The following is an 18,166-nucleotide window of genomic DNA, read 5'->3' on the forward strand; positions in this document are numbered from 1 at the left end:
TTTAGGGGGCTGTATTAGGGTAGCGTGGGTGTTGAGTAGATTTATTTTAATGGAGTTGATGTGTGTTGCATTTATCTACCTTTATTTTGTTTACCCGCTCAGGGGTGTCTCCTACGTCCAACTAATCTCCCAGTCGCACGATTGAGGCTCGTTCGAATCCTCATCTGCTATTGTTTACAGCTACCCGTCCGATTCCCACCCTTCTAGAATGTACATCCACACCCAAGAGAGGTAGAATGGCGCCAGGAATCTCCGAGTGCCACGTCTCTACCTCTTAAAACGCACAGCAGCACGCGATAAAACTAAAGGTAAAACGGCTACGGACACACTAACCATCTTAAACAGATATGCAACACCAACTACAACTACAAAAAGAAAATCAAAGCTCTATTATCTACCCCCCACTCCCCACCAGCGCGTCCACCTCTCCATCGTTAAAATCAACCTCGTCCTCGATATACGACTTCCGCTTCCGGAACTGCACCGCTTTCCTACCCCCCACCGCCGCCTTCTCATCAACGCCGCCGGCGCGCAGCTGCGTGATGATCTCAGCACCGCTATCGCTCTCCGATGACGACGCCGACGACCGCTGCGTGCCGCTCATATCAGAGGGTATCGAGCTGAGGGAGGATTGGCTATCGCCACTCCCCCCCCTCGCGCTCTTCACCGCCGCGATGGACGACGGCGCGGCGTCGGATACCGAGGCCGTGCGGGAGCGTTTTCGGCGCGCGGGCGGGGAGGGAGAGGACGAGGACGCAGAGCTGCGCCTTCGGGTTGCGGGCGCTTCCGTCATCGAGGCCGTGCGGATGCGTTTTCGGGTGATGTATAATAGGATAGAGTCTCGGCGAGCTTTTGTGGTGGTAGGGGGCGAGAGGGTGGAGGGGTTGGTTGGCTGGTTGCTAGGGTCTGGGATGGTTGGGAGAGAGAGGCGGGGGCGTTTTATGATGGGGAGGGAGGCGAGGGGGAGGGAGGCGGTGCGGGAGCGTTTGCGGGGGGGTAGGAGTGGGGGGGAAGGGGAGCGTGTGGGATGGGTTGGGCTGGGGGAATCAGGGTTGGAGAGGATAGGGGAAAGGAGAGGGTGAAGAGATGGCGATATAGACGCAACAGTCTCGCTGGCCTGCTCGACCGAAGCAGCCACTACCTCATTGGCCTGGATTTCGACGGCGACTTCTGGTGATTGCACAGATGGCGAGGGTGGAGAAGTGCCCTTGGGGCTTGCTTCGCCCATATCGGAAATGGAAGTGACTTCAGCATCTACTTTCTGGCCTTCGTCTTCAGGCTCTGGAGTTGCCGGCTTTGGCGTGGATGGTATCGCACCGACTTCTTCGGGGGCGGGAAGCGTCAGAGTGTCTTCGAGAGTGGCTTCAGTTTCCACTTTCTCGTGCAAGATCTCGTTCTGTAGAGCTTCTAGGGTTGCTGTGGTTAGAACGGCGCCGGCTTCCTCTGCAGCGGGAATACCGCCTATAGCTTCAGCCTCTAAATGCTCCTCCTTGGCCTCGCTCTCCGGAACGGTGGAAGTCAGGGAAGAAAGAATCGCACTGACTTCCTCTAGAGTTGGAGTCGCGAGCGCTGTATCTGCCACTTCTGGCTCTAGAGTCGGCACTGGCGAGCCCCGATTGGCGACGATGCTATCTGTGGTAGCCGGAGGATCTCCTGACTCTGTCGCGATCTGATACTTGAGAACTGTTTCTTCGGTTTCTGGCGGCGGCGTGATAGCAGGTATGTCCTCAGTGTTCCGAGGCGGTGCTGGAGGCATATGTTGCACCTCTCCTTCGTAGTCAGCCGTCTGAACTGACTCCACTAGAAGTGATTCAACAGACTCGAGAATATGTTCTTCCGCCGAGGCCACCACCTCTTGCTTCTGGGTCGGTTTCTGGAGCATGTTTTCGGGGCGCATTTCCTTAAGGTTCTTCAACATCTGCTCCACCTTTTTCTGCTGCTTCTTCTGTTGTCTTTCCCGTTCGTTGCTCTCCTGCCCTTTCAGCGCCAGTAATAGCACCCTGATCTCCCTCTCCGCAAAGGCCAAATTCGGCACCACGACCTTAACGTCCCCCCTCAACGGTCCGATATTCATCTCCTCTTCTTTCTTGAACCTCTCATGCCTCCCAGCCCCCCGCTTGGCCAACTGCCCACACCTCATCTCAACCCTCTCAAATTCTTCCTTATACCACTTCAACTTGACCTTCGCATGATCAACCACCCTTCTCGCCAGTTCCTCACACCTGCTCTCAGGAAGCTTCTCATTCTCACACCTCTCACACTTCTTCTCCACCTCAACCCTCTGATCCCGCTCGCCAACCGCGATGAGCTGCCACCCGCCCTGGAGATTCGACGGGTCATCCAGCGTCCAATACAGCATCAGCCACTTATGATCGCAAAGCGAGATACTCGTCTTCTCCCAATCACGGCTGCGATGGTACTCGCATCTGCCCCTACGATCGAACCTCCCCTTCTGATCGACAGGACGCAGAAGACACTCTCGACACGCCCGCGTCGGGACCATATGCCCAAACACTTTCGCCCTCAAGCCCGGGTCCTCAACAAACACCACCTTCCTTTCCCGCCACGGCGGAATTTTCTCTCTACCCCTCGCTGCAGCTCTCGAAAGCTGGGGGCGGAGCGGATCATACTCCTCCTCCTTCTCATCATGCTCTCCAATCTCTCCATCTTCTCGCTCTTTCTCCCTTCCGAGCTGCTCCTCAAGATCCGCAGGCAGCGCCCCAATCTCCTGGATTATGGCTTTCAGATCTACGCTCTTGGGGCCCACGATCGTGATGTCGCCGACCCTACCGCGCTGCTTGACCATGTCATCTTCTTTCTGCTGCGCAGCGGCGGCTTCGGCGGCGAGGACGGCGCGGCCCTCGGGCTTGCCGGAGATGGTGTCGTCGAGGACGTATTTGGCGATTAGGTCTCTGATGTAAACCATGGTGGGCAACGATGATGTGACAGTATCACACCAAGTCAAGCTTAATAAAAAATGAAAATGGGTCTGGTGGAGTTAGATTATGGGATATGCGTTGAACGGCACCGCGAGGACGATAGGGTGTAGATGCTCGCGTGACGCCGACACGTGTGTATGCGTTGTAAGTGTGCGTGGAAGTATGGAGTGAAGTTTTAGGGGTTTAGTTGTAGATTTGCGTATATTTTGGTGGTTGCGCTTCTCTAACTTCTTAAATTCGCGAATGTTCGGGTGTGTAGGGTATACAGAAGTTGGTGGCCGTGTCGGCGAGAACTGTCTGGAGCGGCTATTGTTGGCCTTTGTGACAATAGGACAAGAGCATTCAAAGACTTAGGTTTGAGAAGCCAACAAAGCAGGCGAGACATGATGTGTGCTTTGAGAACGTCCTTATTGTGGTCTTGGGGTGACCAACAATAGGATAAAGGAAGTTCGATGTTACTTATTGTTAGAATGAGGTGGAGACAAAGAAAGAGAAACTGCGAGATTCATACGACATCAAACCCATAGAGAACAGCTACAGTGTTTACATAAGGGAGGAAAATATCCTGTTCAAATCTGATAAACGGTCATGGCGCTTCTGGGTACCCTCGAGGCAGTCGTATGTCTAAAGAGAAATTGGTTTGTAGTGATTTAGTACGCCTTTCTACTAACAGCTTTATTAGCAATGCGGTAGATGACAAGTAGCTCGGCATACCCACAACCTCAAACCCCAATACGGGATGCATGATGCAAAGACAAGTTGTCATCTGGCCAGACTATCATTTTGATTCATTCCACATTACCATCATCGAGCCATCTACAAATGACTTCGTTCCTGCCCCCTCAGAAAACCAATTGAAAAGGCTTCCTCCCATGCAATGCAACTTTGAACGCCCATCCTTCTGTGCGAAACGCCTTCGCACCGCTCCCGCTGAACGTAGGAAAACAAAGAAGGAAGAGAAAAGCGGATAGTCCGGAGCGGAGTAGAGGCATTCCCAACGCAAATCGAGAGAGCAAATTGTCCCTTATAGTATGCCTTTTAGAGCCTCCTTTTGATGATGTGTGAGTGAGGTTGGGAACTTGATCCGTACTCCTATAACAAAGTCGCCACGCTCGGTTGGTTTCTTGCTCTTTGGCATACCGAGATTGGGGAAGCGATCTTCGTATGTAGGGGAGGTAGGGCCTGCGCTACCGACGTTGAGTTGCTTTCCGTCGATAGTCTGGACGGTGCGTTTCCAGCCAGTCAAGGCTTCCTTGAGGTCGATGTCGATGATGGTCTTGATGTCGTCACCCTCGCGGGTGAAGAGGGGATGTGCTTTCTATTTTCAAAGTTAGTGCTGTCCTTTGAGGAGATTTTGGATAAAGGGAGTCGTTGTGCATACCTCTTGGACGATAAAGTGTAGATCTTGCGTCCCACCCTCCACCTGATCTCCGACATCCGAGAACTTGATCTTGCTGCCAGCCTTCAAGCCCTTCTTGATTGGGACCTCCAAGATCCGATCCTGTGTGCTCTGCTTTCCCGTCGCCTGGTCGTATGTTTTACGCTTAATCTTCATCTTCTTCGTCGTGCCGTTAAACAGCTCCTCTAGGCTCACTGGCAACGGCTTCTCTACTACCGTCACCTCGGGCGTTGGCGCCCTTCTACCACCACTGTCGAACCTCGAACCCTTGGTCCCTCTCGCCGCCCTCGAGGACCCGCTCATGCCTGGCATTCCACCTGGCATCCCACCCATCCCTCCAAAACCGCCGAATCCGCCAAAGTCATCATCATCTTGCATGGTAGCCCCAGCTCCGCCACCACGTAGGAACTCCGAGAATATGCTCTCTGGATTCGAGAAGTGAAAGCCACCGGGTCCACCACCGCCGCCACCAGTCGAGAAGTGGAAAGTCCGAGTTCCACCACCGCCGCCTGGCATGCCTCCCGCACCCGGAAAGCCTTGGAACCCTGAACCGTCGAAGGCTCCGGACCCACCGGCAGAGGGATCAGGTGGAGGTGCGCCGCCGCGAAGGAGGAATTCGAGGCCGAATTGGTCGTACGTCTTTCTCTTTTCGGGGTCGGAGAGGATTTCGTACGCTTGGGAGACCTCTATAGTACACAAATTATGTTAGCAGATATACGACAACAGTGGTTTGATTGGCCGAAAAATGGATTCCAGAATAGGAACGTCATAGGTTAGAAGATATCACTTGCCTTTGAACTTCTCGGACGCGGCCGGATTGTCCTTGTTCTTGTCGGGGTGCCATTTCAGCGCGGCTTTGCGGTACGCTTTCTTGATTTCATCCTGTCCAGCCGACGAGGATATTCCTGATTGAAATCATCAGTATTTGCAAAATTCAAAATAGTGGAAATAAATGGTGGCATGAGGGGTGGAGGGGCAACCTTACCTAGCTGATCGTAGAGCTTGGTCTCTTTGACCATGATGTGTGATGGTGTGCACAATTGCTAGACGAGCTGCCGAGTACGTGGATAGCACTATGTAAAGCAGAGAGGCGTCTGTAGTAGTACTCGCGGGCGTCGTGGAAGAGTGAGAGTTGGCGGTCGGGCTGCGGGACTTTCAGGTCAACCGTAAATCGAGTCTCTCCACGTTCTTGGCACCAACCCCGGCGGCAGACGTCACTGGTCGAAGCTTCGAGAAGCTTCTATTCGCTGCAAAACAATTCAACGGTAACAAACAAGTACTCTGGAGTGTTCATATGTTGTCGGTATTCAAGAGCACGTATGTAGGAAAGCATGATAGTTCGATGAGGAATTTGTTTGTGTTGGATTCGTACGTTTTTTGACTAGTTCAAAGGCTTGCGGGCTGGCCATTGCTCTCGTCTGTCGTACATCCAAATAGTCCACGCTTTTCTCCGTTTGAAACCCATAGGCACACGCCGGACTCCTTGCTGTCCGCAAACGCCAGGCCCATGCCTGTACTGATATGGTACAATGACAGAGCTGATCCCACAGGAAGCCTATCCAGACATGCATCCTCCCGTCATCCCTCAGCTGAAAATCCCCTGAAGAACTGACCCTCGACATGAAACCAAGCTTTTCACAAGCCATACCTCTCACAGCACTGCTCGTGAACTAATCACTCTCGGAGTCCTCGACCTTCTCCTTTTTGACCTTCTTCTCTTTCTTCTCCTTTTTCTCCTTCTTCTCCTTCTTTTCCTTCTTCTTGCGTTTCCGCTCAGCTTTCGACTCCTCGTCACCGTCCTCTTCCTTGCGCTTCCGCTTCTTCTTTTCGCCGTCCTCGGCACCGGCAGAAGTCTCAATCTCGCCAGTAGGCTCAACTGGAGGAGCAGCCAAGACATCCATCTTGTCAGTGGTCTCAGCTAATGGGGTTGATGCTGCTGGGGGAGCAGGGGCACCGAAGTCCTTGTATTCTTTGTTCCATTTGGCAGGGGTGGCTTCATTTGCTCGTCCATATTTCTGTAACGATCAGTGGCTATCCTGCGAATGAAGCTGTCAAACTCACGTCGAGGGTACCATCAGCCTTCATCTTCTTCTTTTCCAACGCAACTGGGCCCATGCCCCATCGCTTCGGGTATAGATCGCGCTCCATGATGCATCTCTTGACTTTGGCAACAATACCATGGTCACAAGACGACATCTCCACGGTAGACATCTGTGCAATACCCAAGGCGATAGCCTCGCCCTTGGTAGTCATAAGAACAACCTCCTCATGGGCATCAATACCGGCCTCTATGGATGTGCATTAGTGTATTGTAGCTTAAGCATAGCATGAAACTTACCGTATCGGAGAAGTCCAGGAATCATGAGCTTGGCACCGTAGCAGATAGCGTTCACGGAGCTGTCCTTGACAACGATTCGCTTGTAGGTAGTCAGAAGGGTTTCCAATGGTGAAATGACCCTTCGAAGGTACGACTCGTCGCGGTTGTTGTCGTAGCAGTACTGTGCGTCGAGAACATCGTGCAGCGTGACCAGGCCCTTCTCTTCATCCATAGCTCCACTTCGCACTCGCCTCAGCTCCTGCATGTGAGCGCCCACTCCGAGTAGCAGACCGAGATGAACGCAGAGAGTTCGAATGTAGGTGCCAGCTTCACAGCTGACCCAGAAGACAGCGAGATGTCTGTCGTTGTCGAACTCGTAGAGCTTGCTCTCGTGGATAGTTCGGATTCGGAGCTGTCGCTTCACAGCCGAGATAAGAGGTGGTCGCTGGAAGAGAGCTCCAGTGAGGGTCTCCAGAGCTCGCGCAAACTGCGCCTCTCCACCGGGTAGTTCGTCATGGAGACGGATGACGCAAACGTATTCCTTTCCAGCACCCTGTTGAGACTTGACGAGACGCGTGGCACGATCGATGCAGACGATGAGACATCCGGTGACTTTGGGATCGAGGGTTCCGCTGTGGCCAGTCTTCTCAACTCTAACGAACCGGTTAGCTCAGGGATTTTGACGTTATACTGCATTGTAATATACCTGAGCATCCGCTTCACCCAGGCGACGACTTCGTGACTGGATGGGTTCGAGGGCTTGTCGAGGTTGATAACTCCAGAGCTAATGTAGGACTTCAAGTCGCGTTTGTGTGGAGCACATCCCATAGGAATGGGTGTGTAGTGGGCAGTTCTAACAAGCACTGAATAGCCTGTCAGCTTCTGCATAACTTGTGTCTAGGAAGGATTGTCCTCGTACGATCACTCCAGTTCTTCAAGAGGAGCGGCCAGTCGCTGGTGTCAAGCGCGGGAGCCGAAGCCTCAGGTTTGATGGTATAGTCGACATCCGTGGCAACCTTCTGCAACGCCATTTTTGCTGTCGAAGGGAAGTTGCGCGACAATTCGGGGATGGGTGCTTTGACGTGCCGGAAGCTTGACGGGTGAACCTCAAAAATTGAAGTTTTTCTGGCGCCAAGACTTATTGTGGTGGCCCGAGCTCCCAAGCTCTCTCCACTGTTCCCCTCACGTTCCATTCCATCCCAAGGTCTATCCAAACTCAGATTGAATTACCATCTATGAGAGACGCTAATGTATGATCGATGCCATAGCAATGTTTACTTGCGAGTATATTTTGTTTGGACTTTGGCTATACTTCTCACGGTGGGAAATCCTGCTCGAATACACTTTCTCTAAACTAGCAAGTACACTTGACGGTAAAGCGTTACGATTTATTGTTTTCAGCCTTTATCGTCGTGCGGTCTGGTCTCCTATAATGTGTTATAGCCAATCATTGTTCATTGCGGCCACTGCTCTCTCTGCTCCATCCTTTACAATGACGCGATCCAATGTATGCCTGGTAACCCTATTCTCCTTTGGTTGGATAGCTTCGAGCTCTATCCATGATCTCCGGACACTCAGAAACAGTCCGTTCAAATCAAGGTCGCTACCGAGATTATAGGGCTTCAGCAATAGAGTCTTCCTACGAGTTCTTTACTGACATTGGGCAATATCTGCACATCTTCTCCTCAAGCTCTCTATTACTATAGAGAGCTCATACGTTCAGCCTTTGACGCATTACGGATCCACTATTAACACATACAAGCATCAAGGATCTTAAGTCGCGCTACTTCTTCCTCTCACAGCTCGCATCGGAAAAGGGTATTTAGGTCCATTAGCACACCCACACGCATCTCCCTAGCCAGATTAAGGGGACTCCTTAATCTACAAATGCACAAGCTCGACAGCGGAGTGTTGCTGCGTTGCAAAGCATCAGGAAGTATTACATGGAATGCAAGACAACAAACACTTCCCTTCCATAGCTACTTCAGAGCTGTGGGCGCTAGGTTCCTCACAGTTTTACCTCAACGCTCTACTATCAACCAAGAATCTTGTTTTTCTCTCGGTCGCAATAAGAGCTGATGTCCTCTGCTCTTCTCATTCTGTCCTCCCTGCACTTGTTCTTTCCGAAGAAATACTGCAGTCTTCCTACCGAGCCTGACAAAAGGCGTAGCCTTTATGTGGGCACGGGCGATTTAGACAGGCGACTTACATGATGGCAAACTTGTCCTAGTATGTCAGCAAGGTGGAGAAATTATGAATCATTCAGCTCGGCGAATCATTCCGCCCAGTAAATTTTGGCCAAGCCTCTCCGAGGCACGAGTGTTTTTATGTCCACATGCACACGTCCAGACGTAGTCATAGGCCTCTCTCCGGCCCGGTATCGTACGACATACGACTGACGAATCAATACCCTTTGTCCGCGGTCGTATGCTGCCATAGTACGAGGCCGTGAGCGTGGAGTGCGGAACTCTCTGCAGCGATTCGAAAAGGTATATCGCCTTAAACGCTGGCTATTTGAAATGCGCGGCCAGGTGCTGCCGGCGCCGCTTTCATGGACGAAGATGAATCATGAGGGTGTGCTCGTGCCGTATCATTTCATCATCTCGGAGTCCAGGATGGAAAGGGGGAAGTCGAGTTCGCGCTGGATTGCTACGATGCGGTGGCTGAGGGCGAAGAAAGTGCCTTAGGACATGAAGGTATAGTGCTTTCTGCTAGCAGCCTTTGTACAGCTGGCGGGAGAGAGGGAGCAGAGGGCCGATTGACAGGGGTTTCTTGTGCTGAAGAGGTGTTGAGAGTGGGTGTGAAGGTGGGAGATTTGGAATAGGGATGGAGAAGAGGGCGGATTTTGAAGACATGGGGACCGTTCATTGAGGAGGCGAAAGTGGAGGAGGTATTGACTGTGCAGATTTCTAGAGGGCTTTTGTTAGTAGATCATCAATATAGCTCTTAGATTATTGTTTCATACGTCCAGGGAGTTTTAAAGCCTGTTACAGAAATATCTAATCCAAGTGTCTTGACGTTAGGGCTTGGAAATGTCCACTGTTACCACTGTGGTACATCTGTAGAGAACTGGATGTACATGCAAAGAAATACTTTGGGCTTCTGATAGCCCTCGTATATCAGTAACTCTTCCAAACTACCAGGACACACCTTGAAGGGTGCGTAAATACCATCTCAACGGAGAACCCCGCAGACAACGGCTCACCTCTTCACTCACCAAATTAAGATTCCATCATCCCGCCATCTCAAACAGCGGACTCATGCTTGATATGAAACAAAACCCACAATCCTGCGGTCCACAGAATCTCGCCATCCGACACCGTTCAAGACACCCACGTGCTAAGCGCTCCAACCACTCAAAACCCCCGGAGGAAGCTGGTGCGAGACAAATGCACAGGAGTGGATCTTTACAAGCTCGAACCCTACGCATGTACTGTATGTACACACGAACAACAAAAACACATCACCTCATCGTTCTATCCTGCTACTTCCCATTTCGCCCGGATCCCCTAAAATACTAACCCCTCACGATCCCATCATCAACCAACCCGAACCCCAACCCCAACACCAACATCTTCCAATGCCCCCCTCCATCCCCATTCTCGAGTTCCATACCCCAGCAAACGATCTCCACCCGAATCCCCCGAAAGGTTCCAAACTCAGATCTTCAAGCGACCGGAAAACCCCCCGCCCGGCCCCCCCTGGCCATCCCTAACCACCCGCTAAGATCCTTACCCAAAGCCTCCCAGCGCCCACATCCCTACACAGCACATCACAATTTTCCATTCCATCCCGCCAAGGTCCGGTCCGGGGGCACACGCGGGAAGCGGGGGCTGTGCGTGATATGGAATCAAGAATCGACCTTGTGCGCTTGCCAGCACGCGAAACCAGAACCCCGGTCCGCGCGGGCGGGCATGGCACCGCCGTGCCCTAGCCTAGCTGCTGATGTGCGGCTGGGATTTCGACTGCGTGTTGGACCTTCACGCATTCGCGAAACGTGACGATAAGCTGCCGATGTTACGATTTAGAAAGCGTGGTCGTGGTTCTGGCTTCCGTTCGTTGCCGGTCGAATGGGGCATTCAGATGTCTGAGAGGATTCGGTACGTGGGGCCAACGCCAAGCGGTGTGGTTGCTTAGGTGAGGTGAGGTGAGACGAGGGGATACGGCGGTGGAGGGCTGATTTCTCGTATTGGTCCTTATCCAACGAGCGGCTACCTAAAGTGCGCGTGGCGGCGCGGTTAGATCGGCATTGGACGGGATAGGCAAAACGGATAAGTTTGCGAGGGGGAAACGCATAGTCCAGAGAGAGTTGGAGGGCTTTTAATTAGGCCTATGCTATTGGAAGAAACAAATTTTCTACATCTTGGGTATAAGTGGGCAGAAACCAAATTCGGTTTATCCTCCATAAGCCGATGAGCCCGTACGCCATGCACGCCGTAAACCAGATAGTTATCCTGATATGCTGACCGCAGCCTGGTACTGTTATACACCTGTGGCTTATTACGCCTGTTTCCATGCCCATGCCCCAATTCTATAACCCGGTGGGATGAGTTCCTGGAAATGTGTGGTATCCTTGCTGAATGCAATTCAATGCTTCACTTAGTATCGTGAACCGGCGGTTGACTCCTCTTTCAACCCTGTAACATCCTCCGCATAACTCTCGACATCGGCCCCTTGTGACCGGACTTCTTCAGCTCCTCCTGCTCGTCGATTGCTTTGTAGTATCCCTCCATCTGCCACCGCTGCGCCTTCATAAACCCCATGATCTTCTCACTCTTACTAAATATCAAATCCCACCACTTTTCATGCATTGAAGCGACACCTTCGTCGAAATCGTGGTCGTTGATTGATCGGATGTTCCAGGTCGTCGGGATCTCTCGCCATGGCATGGCGCCGTCCCAGCGGTGGGCGTAGTTGAGCAAGTTCTGCTCCATGTACTTCGAGTCGAAGCGGCCCTCGATGTCGAGGAGGGCTTTGTAGTAGTTGAAGATGGTCTCCGAGGGCTTCAGGATGAAGAAGCCCGCACAGAATTTGCCATACTTTTTTAGCCCGTGGTCCCAGTCCGGGGGGTAGCCATGGTCTTCGTTGAACGTCTCGCCGAAGGATGCGAGGAGGTAGTTCTCTGGCAGATCCGGCTCGTCGTCCTTTGCGGTAACATTCGTGAGCGTCGGCATGATCTGGGCACCTGGCTCGTCGAAGATGCCATCAAGCGGCCGCTGCAGGACCATGTCGCTGTCCAACATTAGAATCCGCGAGTACTCGGTCAGCTGCCACACGCGCAGCTTGGACATGATGTCGCTCCAGCGGGATTCGGAGGGGTGCAGCCAGCCGTCGTTGTTGCCGTGGACAAACTCGATGTGCTTGACAATAGCACCGTCTTTCTTCAGGCGCCAGATGCGTGATTCGGAGACGTCGGGGGTCACAACCACCACCACATCGATGTTGTTAGTGGTGCGTGTCTTCTCGTTGTGCAGCAGCTGCCATACTAGGAGGCGGGTTGCAATGAAATAGTTGTCTTCATCGAGGTTCTCGCTGTTTTCGCCGACGACGGTGCTGGAGAGCCAGGTCACGTAGGCCAGGCGTTCTGGGCCCTCTGGGATATCTGGTGGGGCGGCGTGGTCGTGCTCTTGCTCATCCCCATGGTCGTTGATACCAGGGACATGATGGGGTTTGGGCGAAGGGGGATGCGGATGGTGATCTGGGCGCAGGTGGCTGTCGACGAATCCAGCAGCCCTGTCATGGTTGAGGCCGAATATGGCGATGAGGACGATGAAGGCCACGGCAATAGAAATCAGGACGCGGGCGTCTCGTAGGCGGGAGGCCATGGCGATGTTTTATGCAGCACGAAACATGGACGGAAGGAAAGAGCAGGACACAAAACGAGCGTGAGGGTGAATGTGAGGTTGCAAATTTGGCAAGGCTTCGGGGCGGATTTGAGGAATAAAGAGTTTCTATGAGGCCGGAGGGCAGCTACGTACTTTTAGGCCAGCAGCGGCAGGCTGTGGCTGGCAGCGGGAACTAAGGTTCACCGCACGGGGCTTGGTATGGGCAATTTCATTGGAAGAGAATGAGCAATCGGAATGGGCTGACAATCGGCGGGAATGCACCTCTGAGGCGAGTGAGCACCTCATCCCTTTGCTGATCAGCAAAGACCCAGGGGCGGTCTGCGAGAGCGGTACGGCGCGGGACAGTACGAAGAGGCAGACAAGCAGATGCTGGAAACGGCAGCGCCTCTGCAAGGTGGTACAGACAGCAGGACAAAGGGGGGGTCACTGGGGATCTCTCGTCAGGCTCTCACCACAGCGTGTCGGGGGCAGACAGGCGTGGAGAGAGGCGCCCACAGCGGCCCGAAAAGCCACGACACAGTATCTCGGTGGTGTTTGATTTGGCATCGCCGCCAAGCCGTCCAGGAGCTGCGCATCCGTGGAGATGGTTCTGGTGCCGGGGGCGTCCGGCAAGGAGCACCTGGAGCTGTGGTGGAACTCACTGATATCGGGGCGTCACCACCACACCGAGATCCCTGGCCCACAGCTCCTCGTGCATGCAGTCACTCTGAATAAGCGTTTCAGCGGGCAGCACCAGCACTCTGCGCTGTGCGCGTGGGGCCGTCCCAGCGCGGCAAAAGTATTTTTACCTCCAACGCGTGCGGCTGTGCCCAGGTGCCCGCGAAGAAAAGACACAGTTGCGGCGTCGAGTTGCCTGCGTCCAGCGCCCAGCGTGCCAGGCCGTCTTGGGACTGTTGCTAGCCGGAATGCCACGCCGAGCCCGCAGGTCAGGGTGCCATTGGCCGTCGCGCCTCTGGTGTCGCTGCATGCGGCATCGCGCGGGGATGGCCGCTCCGCCTCGACTCCTTGCTGGGCAACGCCGTCAGCCCGTGTTTGGCAGTGGAGATTTGCCTGCACCTCGACGCGGCGCTATATTTACTCCTGCCTCTCACCCACGCCGCCTCCTTGCGACTTTGTACATCTACACCCTCGCCGCCCGCACCTCTGAAAGCCACGAGAGGACCGCCTGCCACCGAAGAGGCGCCTCCTTGCTTTACCAAGCTGTTTGCCGCTTTCCTTCACACCCTCCTTTCACACCACCGCGCCGCCGCATGATGCCCGCATAGTTTGGCCAACTTACCCCGACACTCGCTTTTCCCGGGCTATCTTCAAACAACACTTTCACCATGGGTGAGTGCCCGTGTTTAAGGCGCATCTGCACGAGTGTTCGTCACTGACACGGCGCCGCAGAAGAAGAGAAACGCGCATCCGCCGAGTTCCTCATGGACGAGGTCTCCCCACGGCCCTCCACATCATCGCTCCCCCAATTCGAGAAGACTGCGACCCCTACCCCGCCTTCGACGAAGGAGCAAATTGTGACCTGCGCCTGGATTGCCCTCAATACCGTCGCTACCATCTGTCTGATCTTCCTGAGCAAAAAGTAAGCGCAGCCATGGGGACCTCGTATACCGGACTTCGTGTACCAGACCTCGTGCTGACACCACCACAGAGTTTTCAGCGATGCACAACTCAAGGCCTGCCAGCTCATGGTGGTGATGTGGCATTTCGCCGCGACCGGCCTCGTTCTCTACATCTCCACTCGCGCGCCGTTCCGCGTCTTCAAAGCCGTGCGACTCTCGCCGTGGCAGATGGCCCCCGTCTGCGCCTTCTTCGCCGGATATGTCATCCTCGGAAACCTCAGTTTGACCTACAATTCCATTGGCTTCTACCAGCTCGCCAAAGTCATGACCACCCCTTGCGTCGTGCTGCTCAACTTCGTTCTCTTCCGCAAAACCATAACCCGCTACATGCTGGCTGCCATTGTCGCCATCTGCATTGGTGTTGCCCTCACCATCCGCGCATCCGCCCAAACCCAACTCTTCGGTGTGATAATCGCCGTCATGGCTTTCACCTCCACCGCCCTCTACCAAATCTGGATCGGCAAGAAGATTGAAGATTTCGAGGTCTCCGGACCCCAACTCCTGCTGAACCAGGCCCCACTTTCCGTGATCCTCCTGGTTCCATTTGTTCCCTTCTTCGACAAGATGCCCGATGTCCACGCCATTCCCACTGATATCATTCTCGCGCTCTGTGCCTCTGGCATCATGGCCAGTCTCCTTAACTTGTCCCAATTTCTCATCATTGGCCGGACATCTGCCTTGACCGTAAGCTCTCCCTCCCAAATCCCACTCTCTTCGAATCTCGCTAACAACCCCCCAGTTCAACGTCGTAGGCCACCTCAAAACCATCCTTATTCTCTCCTTCGGCTGGTACAGCGACGGCACTATCCTCTCCGACAAGGAAATCGCTGGCATCGTGCTGGCACTTGGCGGCGGTTGGGTCTACTCCCATCTATCCATGAACCGGAAGAAGTAGGAAAAGTAGTAGTCTTCACACAACAAACAAATTTCCTTGGTTTGAATAGGCTTGGCATAGCACTTGCATAGCATATGTACAGATACAGATACGGCGTGCGTTCGGAGTATTAGAAGTGGTGGTTTGACGTCTTTCACGAAGGAATATATCCCGCGTTATAGCGGAGCGGATTGAGCATTGTCTTTTACGCGGTTTCTGGGCGATACCTACGTACGCTACACTACACTATCATGTCCAATGGATGTGGGAATAGATGATAAAAACACTTTGGAAAAACTTCATAAGAGAGTCCCTTTATTGATGTGATTGTGAAACGATCGGAATCGAGCTGCATATGTACCCCTTGTAGAAAGAGTTCCACAACAGTCGATATCAGCGCACCCGAGGAAGATGCCAATATCTAGGTTCGGGCAGTATCCAGCTTGTCTACCTTTTCCCCAAAGCGATAAAAAGCATTTCCAGCGAAGTATGTTAACAATCTGCAAAAGAACATTGCTTAAGCTGCTGCAAGTGCTTTGATAGATTAAGAGAGATTGTAATAGGTAAAGCTTTATTTTTACGGCTTGCTGAACTGCTGTTTTCCGCGCGCCTGACGCTGAGGTCCTCGAATGATATGTATAGTAGTTCCGACTCAAAAGGTGAGTTACTCTGTTAAAATTCATTTACTTCTAAGTCTCGTAACAGAGCTCCGAACCCTAAGCTGTGAAGTCATCAGAAGACGTTCATACGGACTTCACGCTTCACCATCTACAAAGCCCTCAGTATAGCTAAGCAGTCCTACAGCGCCCTAAACCTGACCACTTGCCACCTTCGTCTTTGTCAGACACGAGAACACGAGAAGAGGCGGACGCCTGTAACAGCATAGTCTTACAAGATCAATCTCAAACACACCACTCAATCTTCCTATCTGCCGACAGTCGCGATTCCGACCCTCTAAAAATAGCACTCTCATATATCCTATTCTCCATGCGTACGAAACACTGCAACTCCGAACCCCATTCCCAGCCTCCCGATCTCAGAACCAACATCTCCGACCAGCAACAGACCCCAACATGCACGATACTAACCATCCCTCCTCGCACCATACCACCTACCTCAGCCCTCCCCCTCAGCCTTTGCACCCTGTGAACCCACGCGCTCGTAGATCTCTCTCACAGCCAACCTCAGCAATCCGCTAGAAGCCCGCTAGAAGCCTTACACCTTCCACAGCCCCAACTCGCCATCCAACCACCGCGCTCCACCTCCGCCTCCTGCTCCGCCCGGTCCACAGCCTTGCGATCCCCCTTGTAGGCTGGAGGCCGTAAGACGGAGACGCTACTAACGCCCACTCGGGCAAGGACCGCGCTCGCCTGGACCGGGAACAGCATCCTCATGACGCCAGGGCGTGTGGGAGTGTGTGATGGCATTCGCTCAGGTTTCTGGGGGTTGGAGGGGAGGGGTGCGAGAGGTGGAGAGAGGCAGAGGCAGAGGCAGCGCAGGACGGGACGACGAGGCAGATTACGGGGCTTGAGCCCTGGCCCTTTGCTCTCACTCTCGCACAGCCAGATAACATAAATAAGCAACCCGCTTCCCGCTGCTGAGGAAGACTTAACTCGAATCCTCATGGGCCTAAAAACCTATATACACACACACACAACTCCTTTCCTACAGAACCTTCAACTCTTAGCTACCGGTCTATGAACCACGAGTCTTTAAACCTCAACCCTGCAGACGTTGGAGAACATCCATATCTTTTCTCGACCGCGCTAGTCTCGACTTCTATTCTACTACACCTCTAGACAAACATCGAGATCGAGAGAGAGAGAGAGAGAGAGAGAGAGAGAGAGAGAGAGAGAGCTGTTTCCACGTACCCGCCCAATCTAGATACTACACACAACACACTGCGCCCTACATCATCACAATGGGCTGCGGCGAATCCAAATACGATACAACCTACCCGCCCCCGCGCCGCGCCGGGAGGCGACGAGGCCACGGTGGATACGCTGGTGGAGGCTACGTGGCTACTAGCGGCGGCGGTGGCGGATTCTTTGGAGGTGATGGGGGAGGAGGAGGAGGGGGGTTTTCGGGGGGTGATGGTGGAGGAGGCGGCGGCGGAGGCGGAGGCGGAGGAGGAGGTGGAGGAGGAGGCGGAGGGTGTTAAGAGATGAGGATGGAGTGGGGAAAGGGCGTTTATGGGATTGGTTTGGAGTTTGGCGGGGGAGTTTTTAGGTTGGATGGGTGGGGAACGGGGATGGGAGGGGGGATGAATGTACGCTACTTGTTATGATATCCATGACTGTATTATTTTGTTTGCTTGATGAATATGCGAGACTCCGGCTTTCACGTGTGAGGTGTTTAATGTGTAAAATTGCGCATACTAGAAAGGTGTGAAGTTGGGTTTACAGTAAGATACATGTGCACATATAGTATGGTTTAGACACTGCTAATTATGCTTTTAATAGGTGTTTACAAACGTCTAGAGCACACAAGATAAGCATAGCACAAAAAAAAGAACATCTGGGGAGCAAAACACCACCCTCTTTCGAGGGTGTAGCCACCCCGGATGGGGTTTCTCTAAGTCCGCCCGCCCGCGGTAGTTTTCAATCCGTCATCTTAACCGGCGTTCGCAGACGCCTCACGCACCAACTGCATACATCCTCTTCACCAGGCGTCCAAGCCTCTCTACGAACCAGGCCGCCCGAAGTCGGTTCCCTCAGGCGAACCCAAAGGAATGCTCCAACTTTTTAACACCGAAAGGTCGAGTCGAGAATCGAACCCGAGACCAACTACAAGACCCAGGTGAGGTTTGTCGACGGTAGTTATGTGCTGAAACTACCTCGGGAGGTAAATGCCTGGACTCCGGCCGCGGGCTTACACTCGATGAGGCCGACCTTACCAATTGAGCTGCTGGGCAAATTAGTGATTAGGCTTAGAAAATTTCGACATATGTAGACTAGCTGAGGAGAGGGTCACAAGCTCACATGTGAGAGCGCTTTGCTTTACGTCACCGAGGGCATCTCACCTGTGCGGTTCTTTGCGCATTGCTACGGGTTCACTTCACCGGATGCTTCTCACTTCCCTGAGGCATTTCGCTGCCCGCAAGGGCGCTTCACCGAATGGGTTTGCCCAAAGCCCGTCACCACGCGACGGCTAATCTCCCGGCCAACAAGAA

At 53.3% G+C, this 18,166-nt stretch overlaps 7 protein-coding genes across 7 annotated transcripts; 3 read left to right on the forward strand and 4 right to left on the reverse strand.

Annotated features, from left to right (window-relative positions):
* Positions 1–75: 75 nt before the first annotated feature.
* On the reverse strand, positions 76–2,926 carry BDZ99DRAFT_570224 (uncharacterized protein; the record flags this gene model as incomplete). The annotated part of the gene is made up of 1 exon (XM_033727966.1): positions 76–2,926. One exon carries the CDS (start codon positions 2,924–2,926, stop codon positions 395–397), a length of 2,532 nt encoding a protein of 843 aa, XP_033577900.1. The 3' UTR covers positions 76–394.
* Positions 2,927–3,529: 603 nt separating this feature from the next.
* Positions 3,530–5,481, reverse strand: BDZ99DRAFT_462222 (DnaJ-domain-containing protein). The gene is made up of 4 exons (XM_033719800.1): positions 5,324–5,481; positions 5,130–5,243; positions 4,321–5,024; positions 3,530–4,257 (listed from the first exon to the last, which is right to left on the reverse strand). Exons 1-4 carry the CDS (start codon positions 5,355–5,357, stop codon positions 3,964–3,966), a joined length of 1,146 nt encoding a protein of 381 aa, XP_033577901.1. The 5' UTR covers positions 5,358–5,481; the 3' UTR covers positions 3,530–3,963.
* Positions 5,482–5,630: 149 nt separating this feature from the next.
* Positions 5,631–7,738, reverse strand: BDZ99DRAFT_508339 (putative rRNA pseudouridine synthase). The gene is made up of 5 exons (XM_033724319.1): positions 7,575–7,738; positions 7,362–7,518; positions 6,677–7,308; positions 6,400–6,626; positions 5,631–6,353 (listed from the first exon to the last, which is right to left on the reverse strand). The coding sequence occupies exons 1-5, from the start codon at positions 7,684–7,686 to the stop codon at positions 6,009–6,011; spliced, it is 1,473 nt and encodes a 490-aa protein (XP_033577902.1). The 5' UTR covers positions 7,687–7,738; the 3' UTR covers positions 5,631–6,008.
* BDZ99DRAFT_291391 (uncharacterized protein) lies at positions 7,726–8,438 on the forward strand. Its single transcript, XM_033714099.1, has one exon. The coding sequence runs from the start codon at positions 7,908–7,910 to the stop codon at positions 8,271–8,273; it is 366 nt and encodes a 121-aa protein (XP_033577903.1). The 5' UTR covers positions 7,726–7,907; the 3' UTR covers positions 8,274–8,438.
* Positions 8,439–11,361: 2,923 nt separating this feature from the next.
* Positions 11,362–12,252, reverse strand: BDZ99DRAFT_371666 (nucleotide-diphospho-sugar transferase; the record flags this gene model as incomplete). The annotated part of the gene is made up of 1 exon (XM_033714827.1): positions 11,362–12,252. A coding segment is annotated over one exon (891 nt), but the record flags the coding sequence as incomplete, so codon positions are not given.
* A 1,304-nt stretch (positions 12,253–13,556) lies between these two features.
* Positions 13,557–15,292, forward strand: BDZ99DRAFT_415201 (TPT-domain-containing protein). Its single transcript, XM_033716748.1, has 4 exons — positions 13,557–13,830; positions 13,891–14,080; positions 14,150–14,804; positions 14,860–15,292. Exons 1-4 carry the CDS (start codon positions 13,827–13,829, stop codon positions 15,013–15,015), a joined length of 1,005 nt encoding a protein of 334 aa, XP_033577905.1. The 5' UTR covers positions 13,557–13,826; the 3' UTR covers positions 15,016–15,292.
* A 2,332-nt stretch (positions 15,293–17,624) lies between these two features.
* Positions 17,625–17,946, forward strand: BDZ99DRAFT_462230 (uncharacterized protein; the record flags this gene model as incomplete). The annotated part of the gene is made up of 2 exons (XM_033719801.1): positions 17,625–17,756; positions 17,788–17,946. Coding segments are annotated over 2 exons (291 nt in total), but the record flags the coding sequence as incomplete, so codon positions are not given.
* Positions 17,947–18,166: the final 220 nt, after the last annotated feature.

The sequence above is a fragment of the Mytilinidion resinicola genome, assembly GCF_010093595.1.
Source record: "Mytilinidion resinicola strain CBS 304.34 unplaced genomic scaffold BDZ99scaffold_8, whole genome shotgun sequence".
Lineage (NCBI taxonomy): Eukaryota > Fungi > Ascomycota > Dothideomycetes > Mytilinidiales > Mytilinidiaceae > Mytilinidion > Mytilinidion resinicola.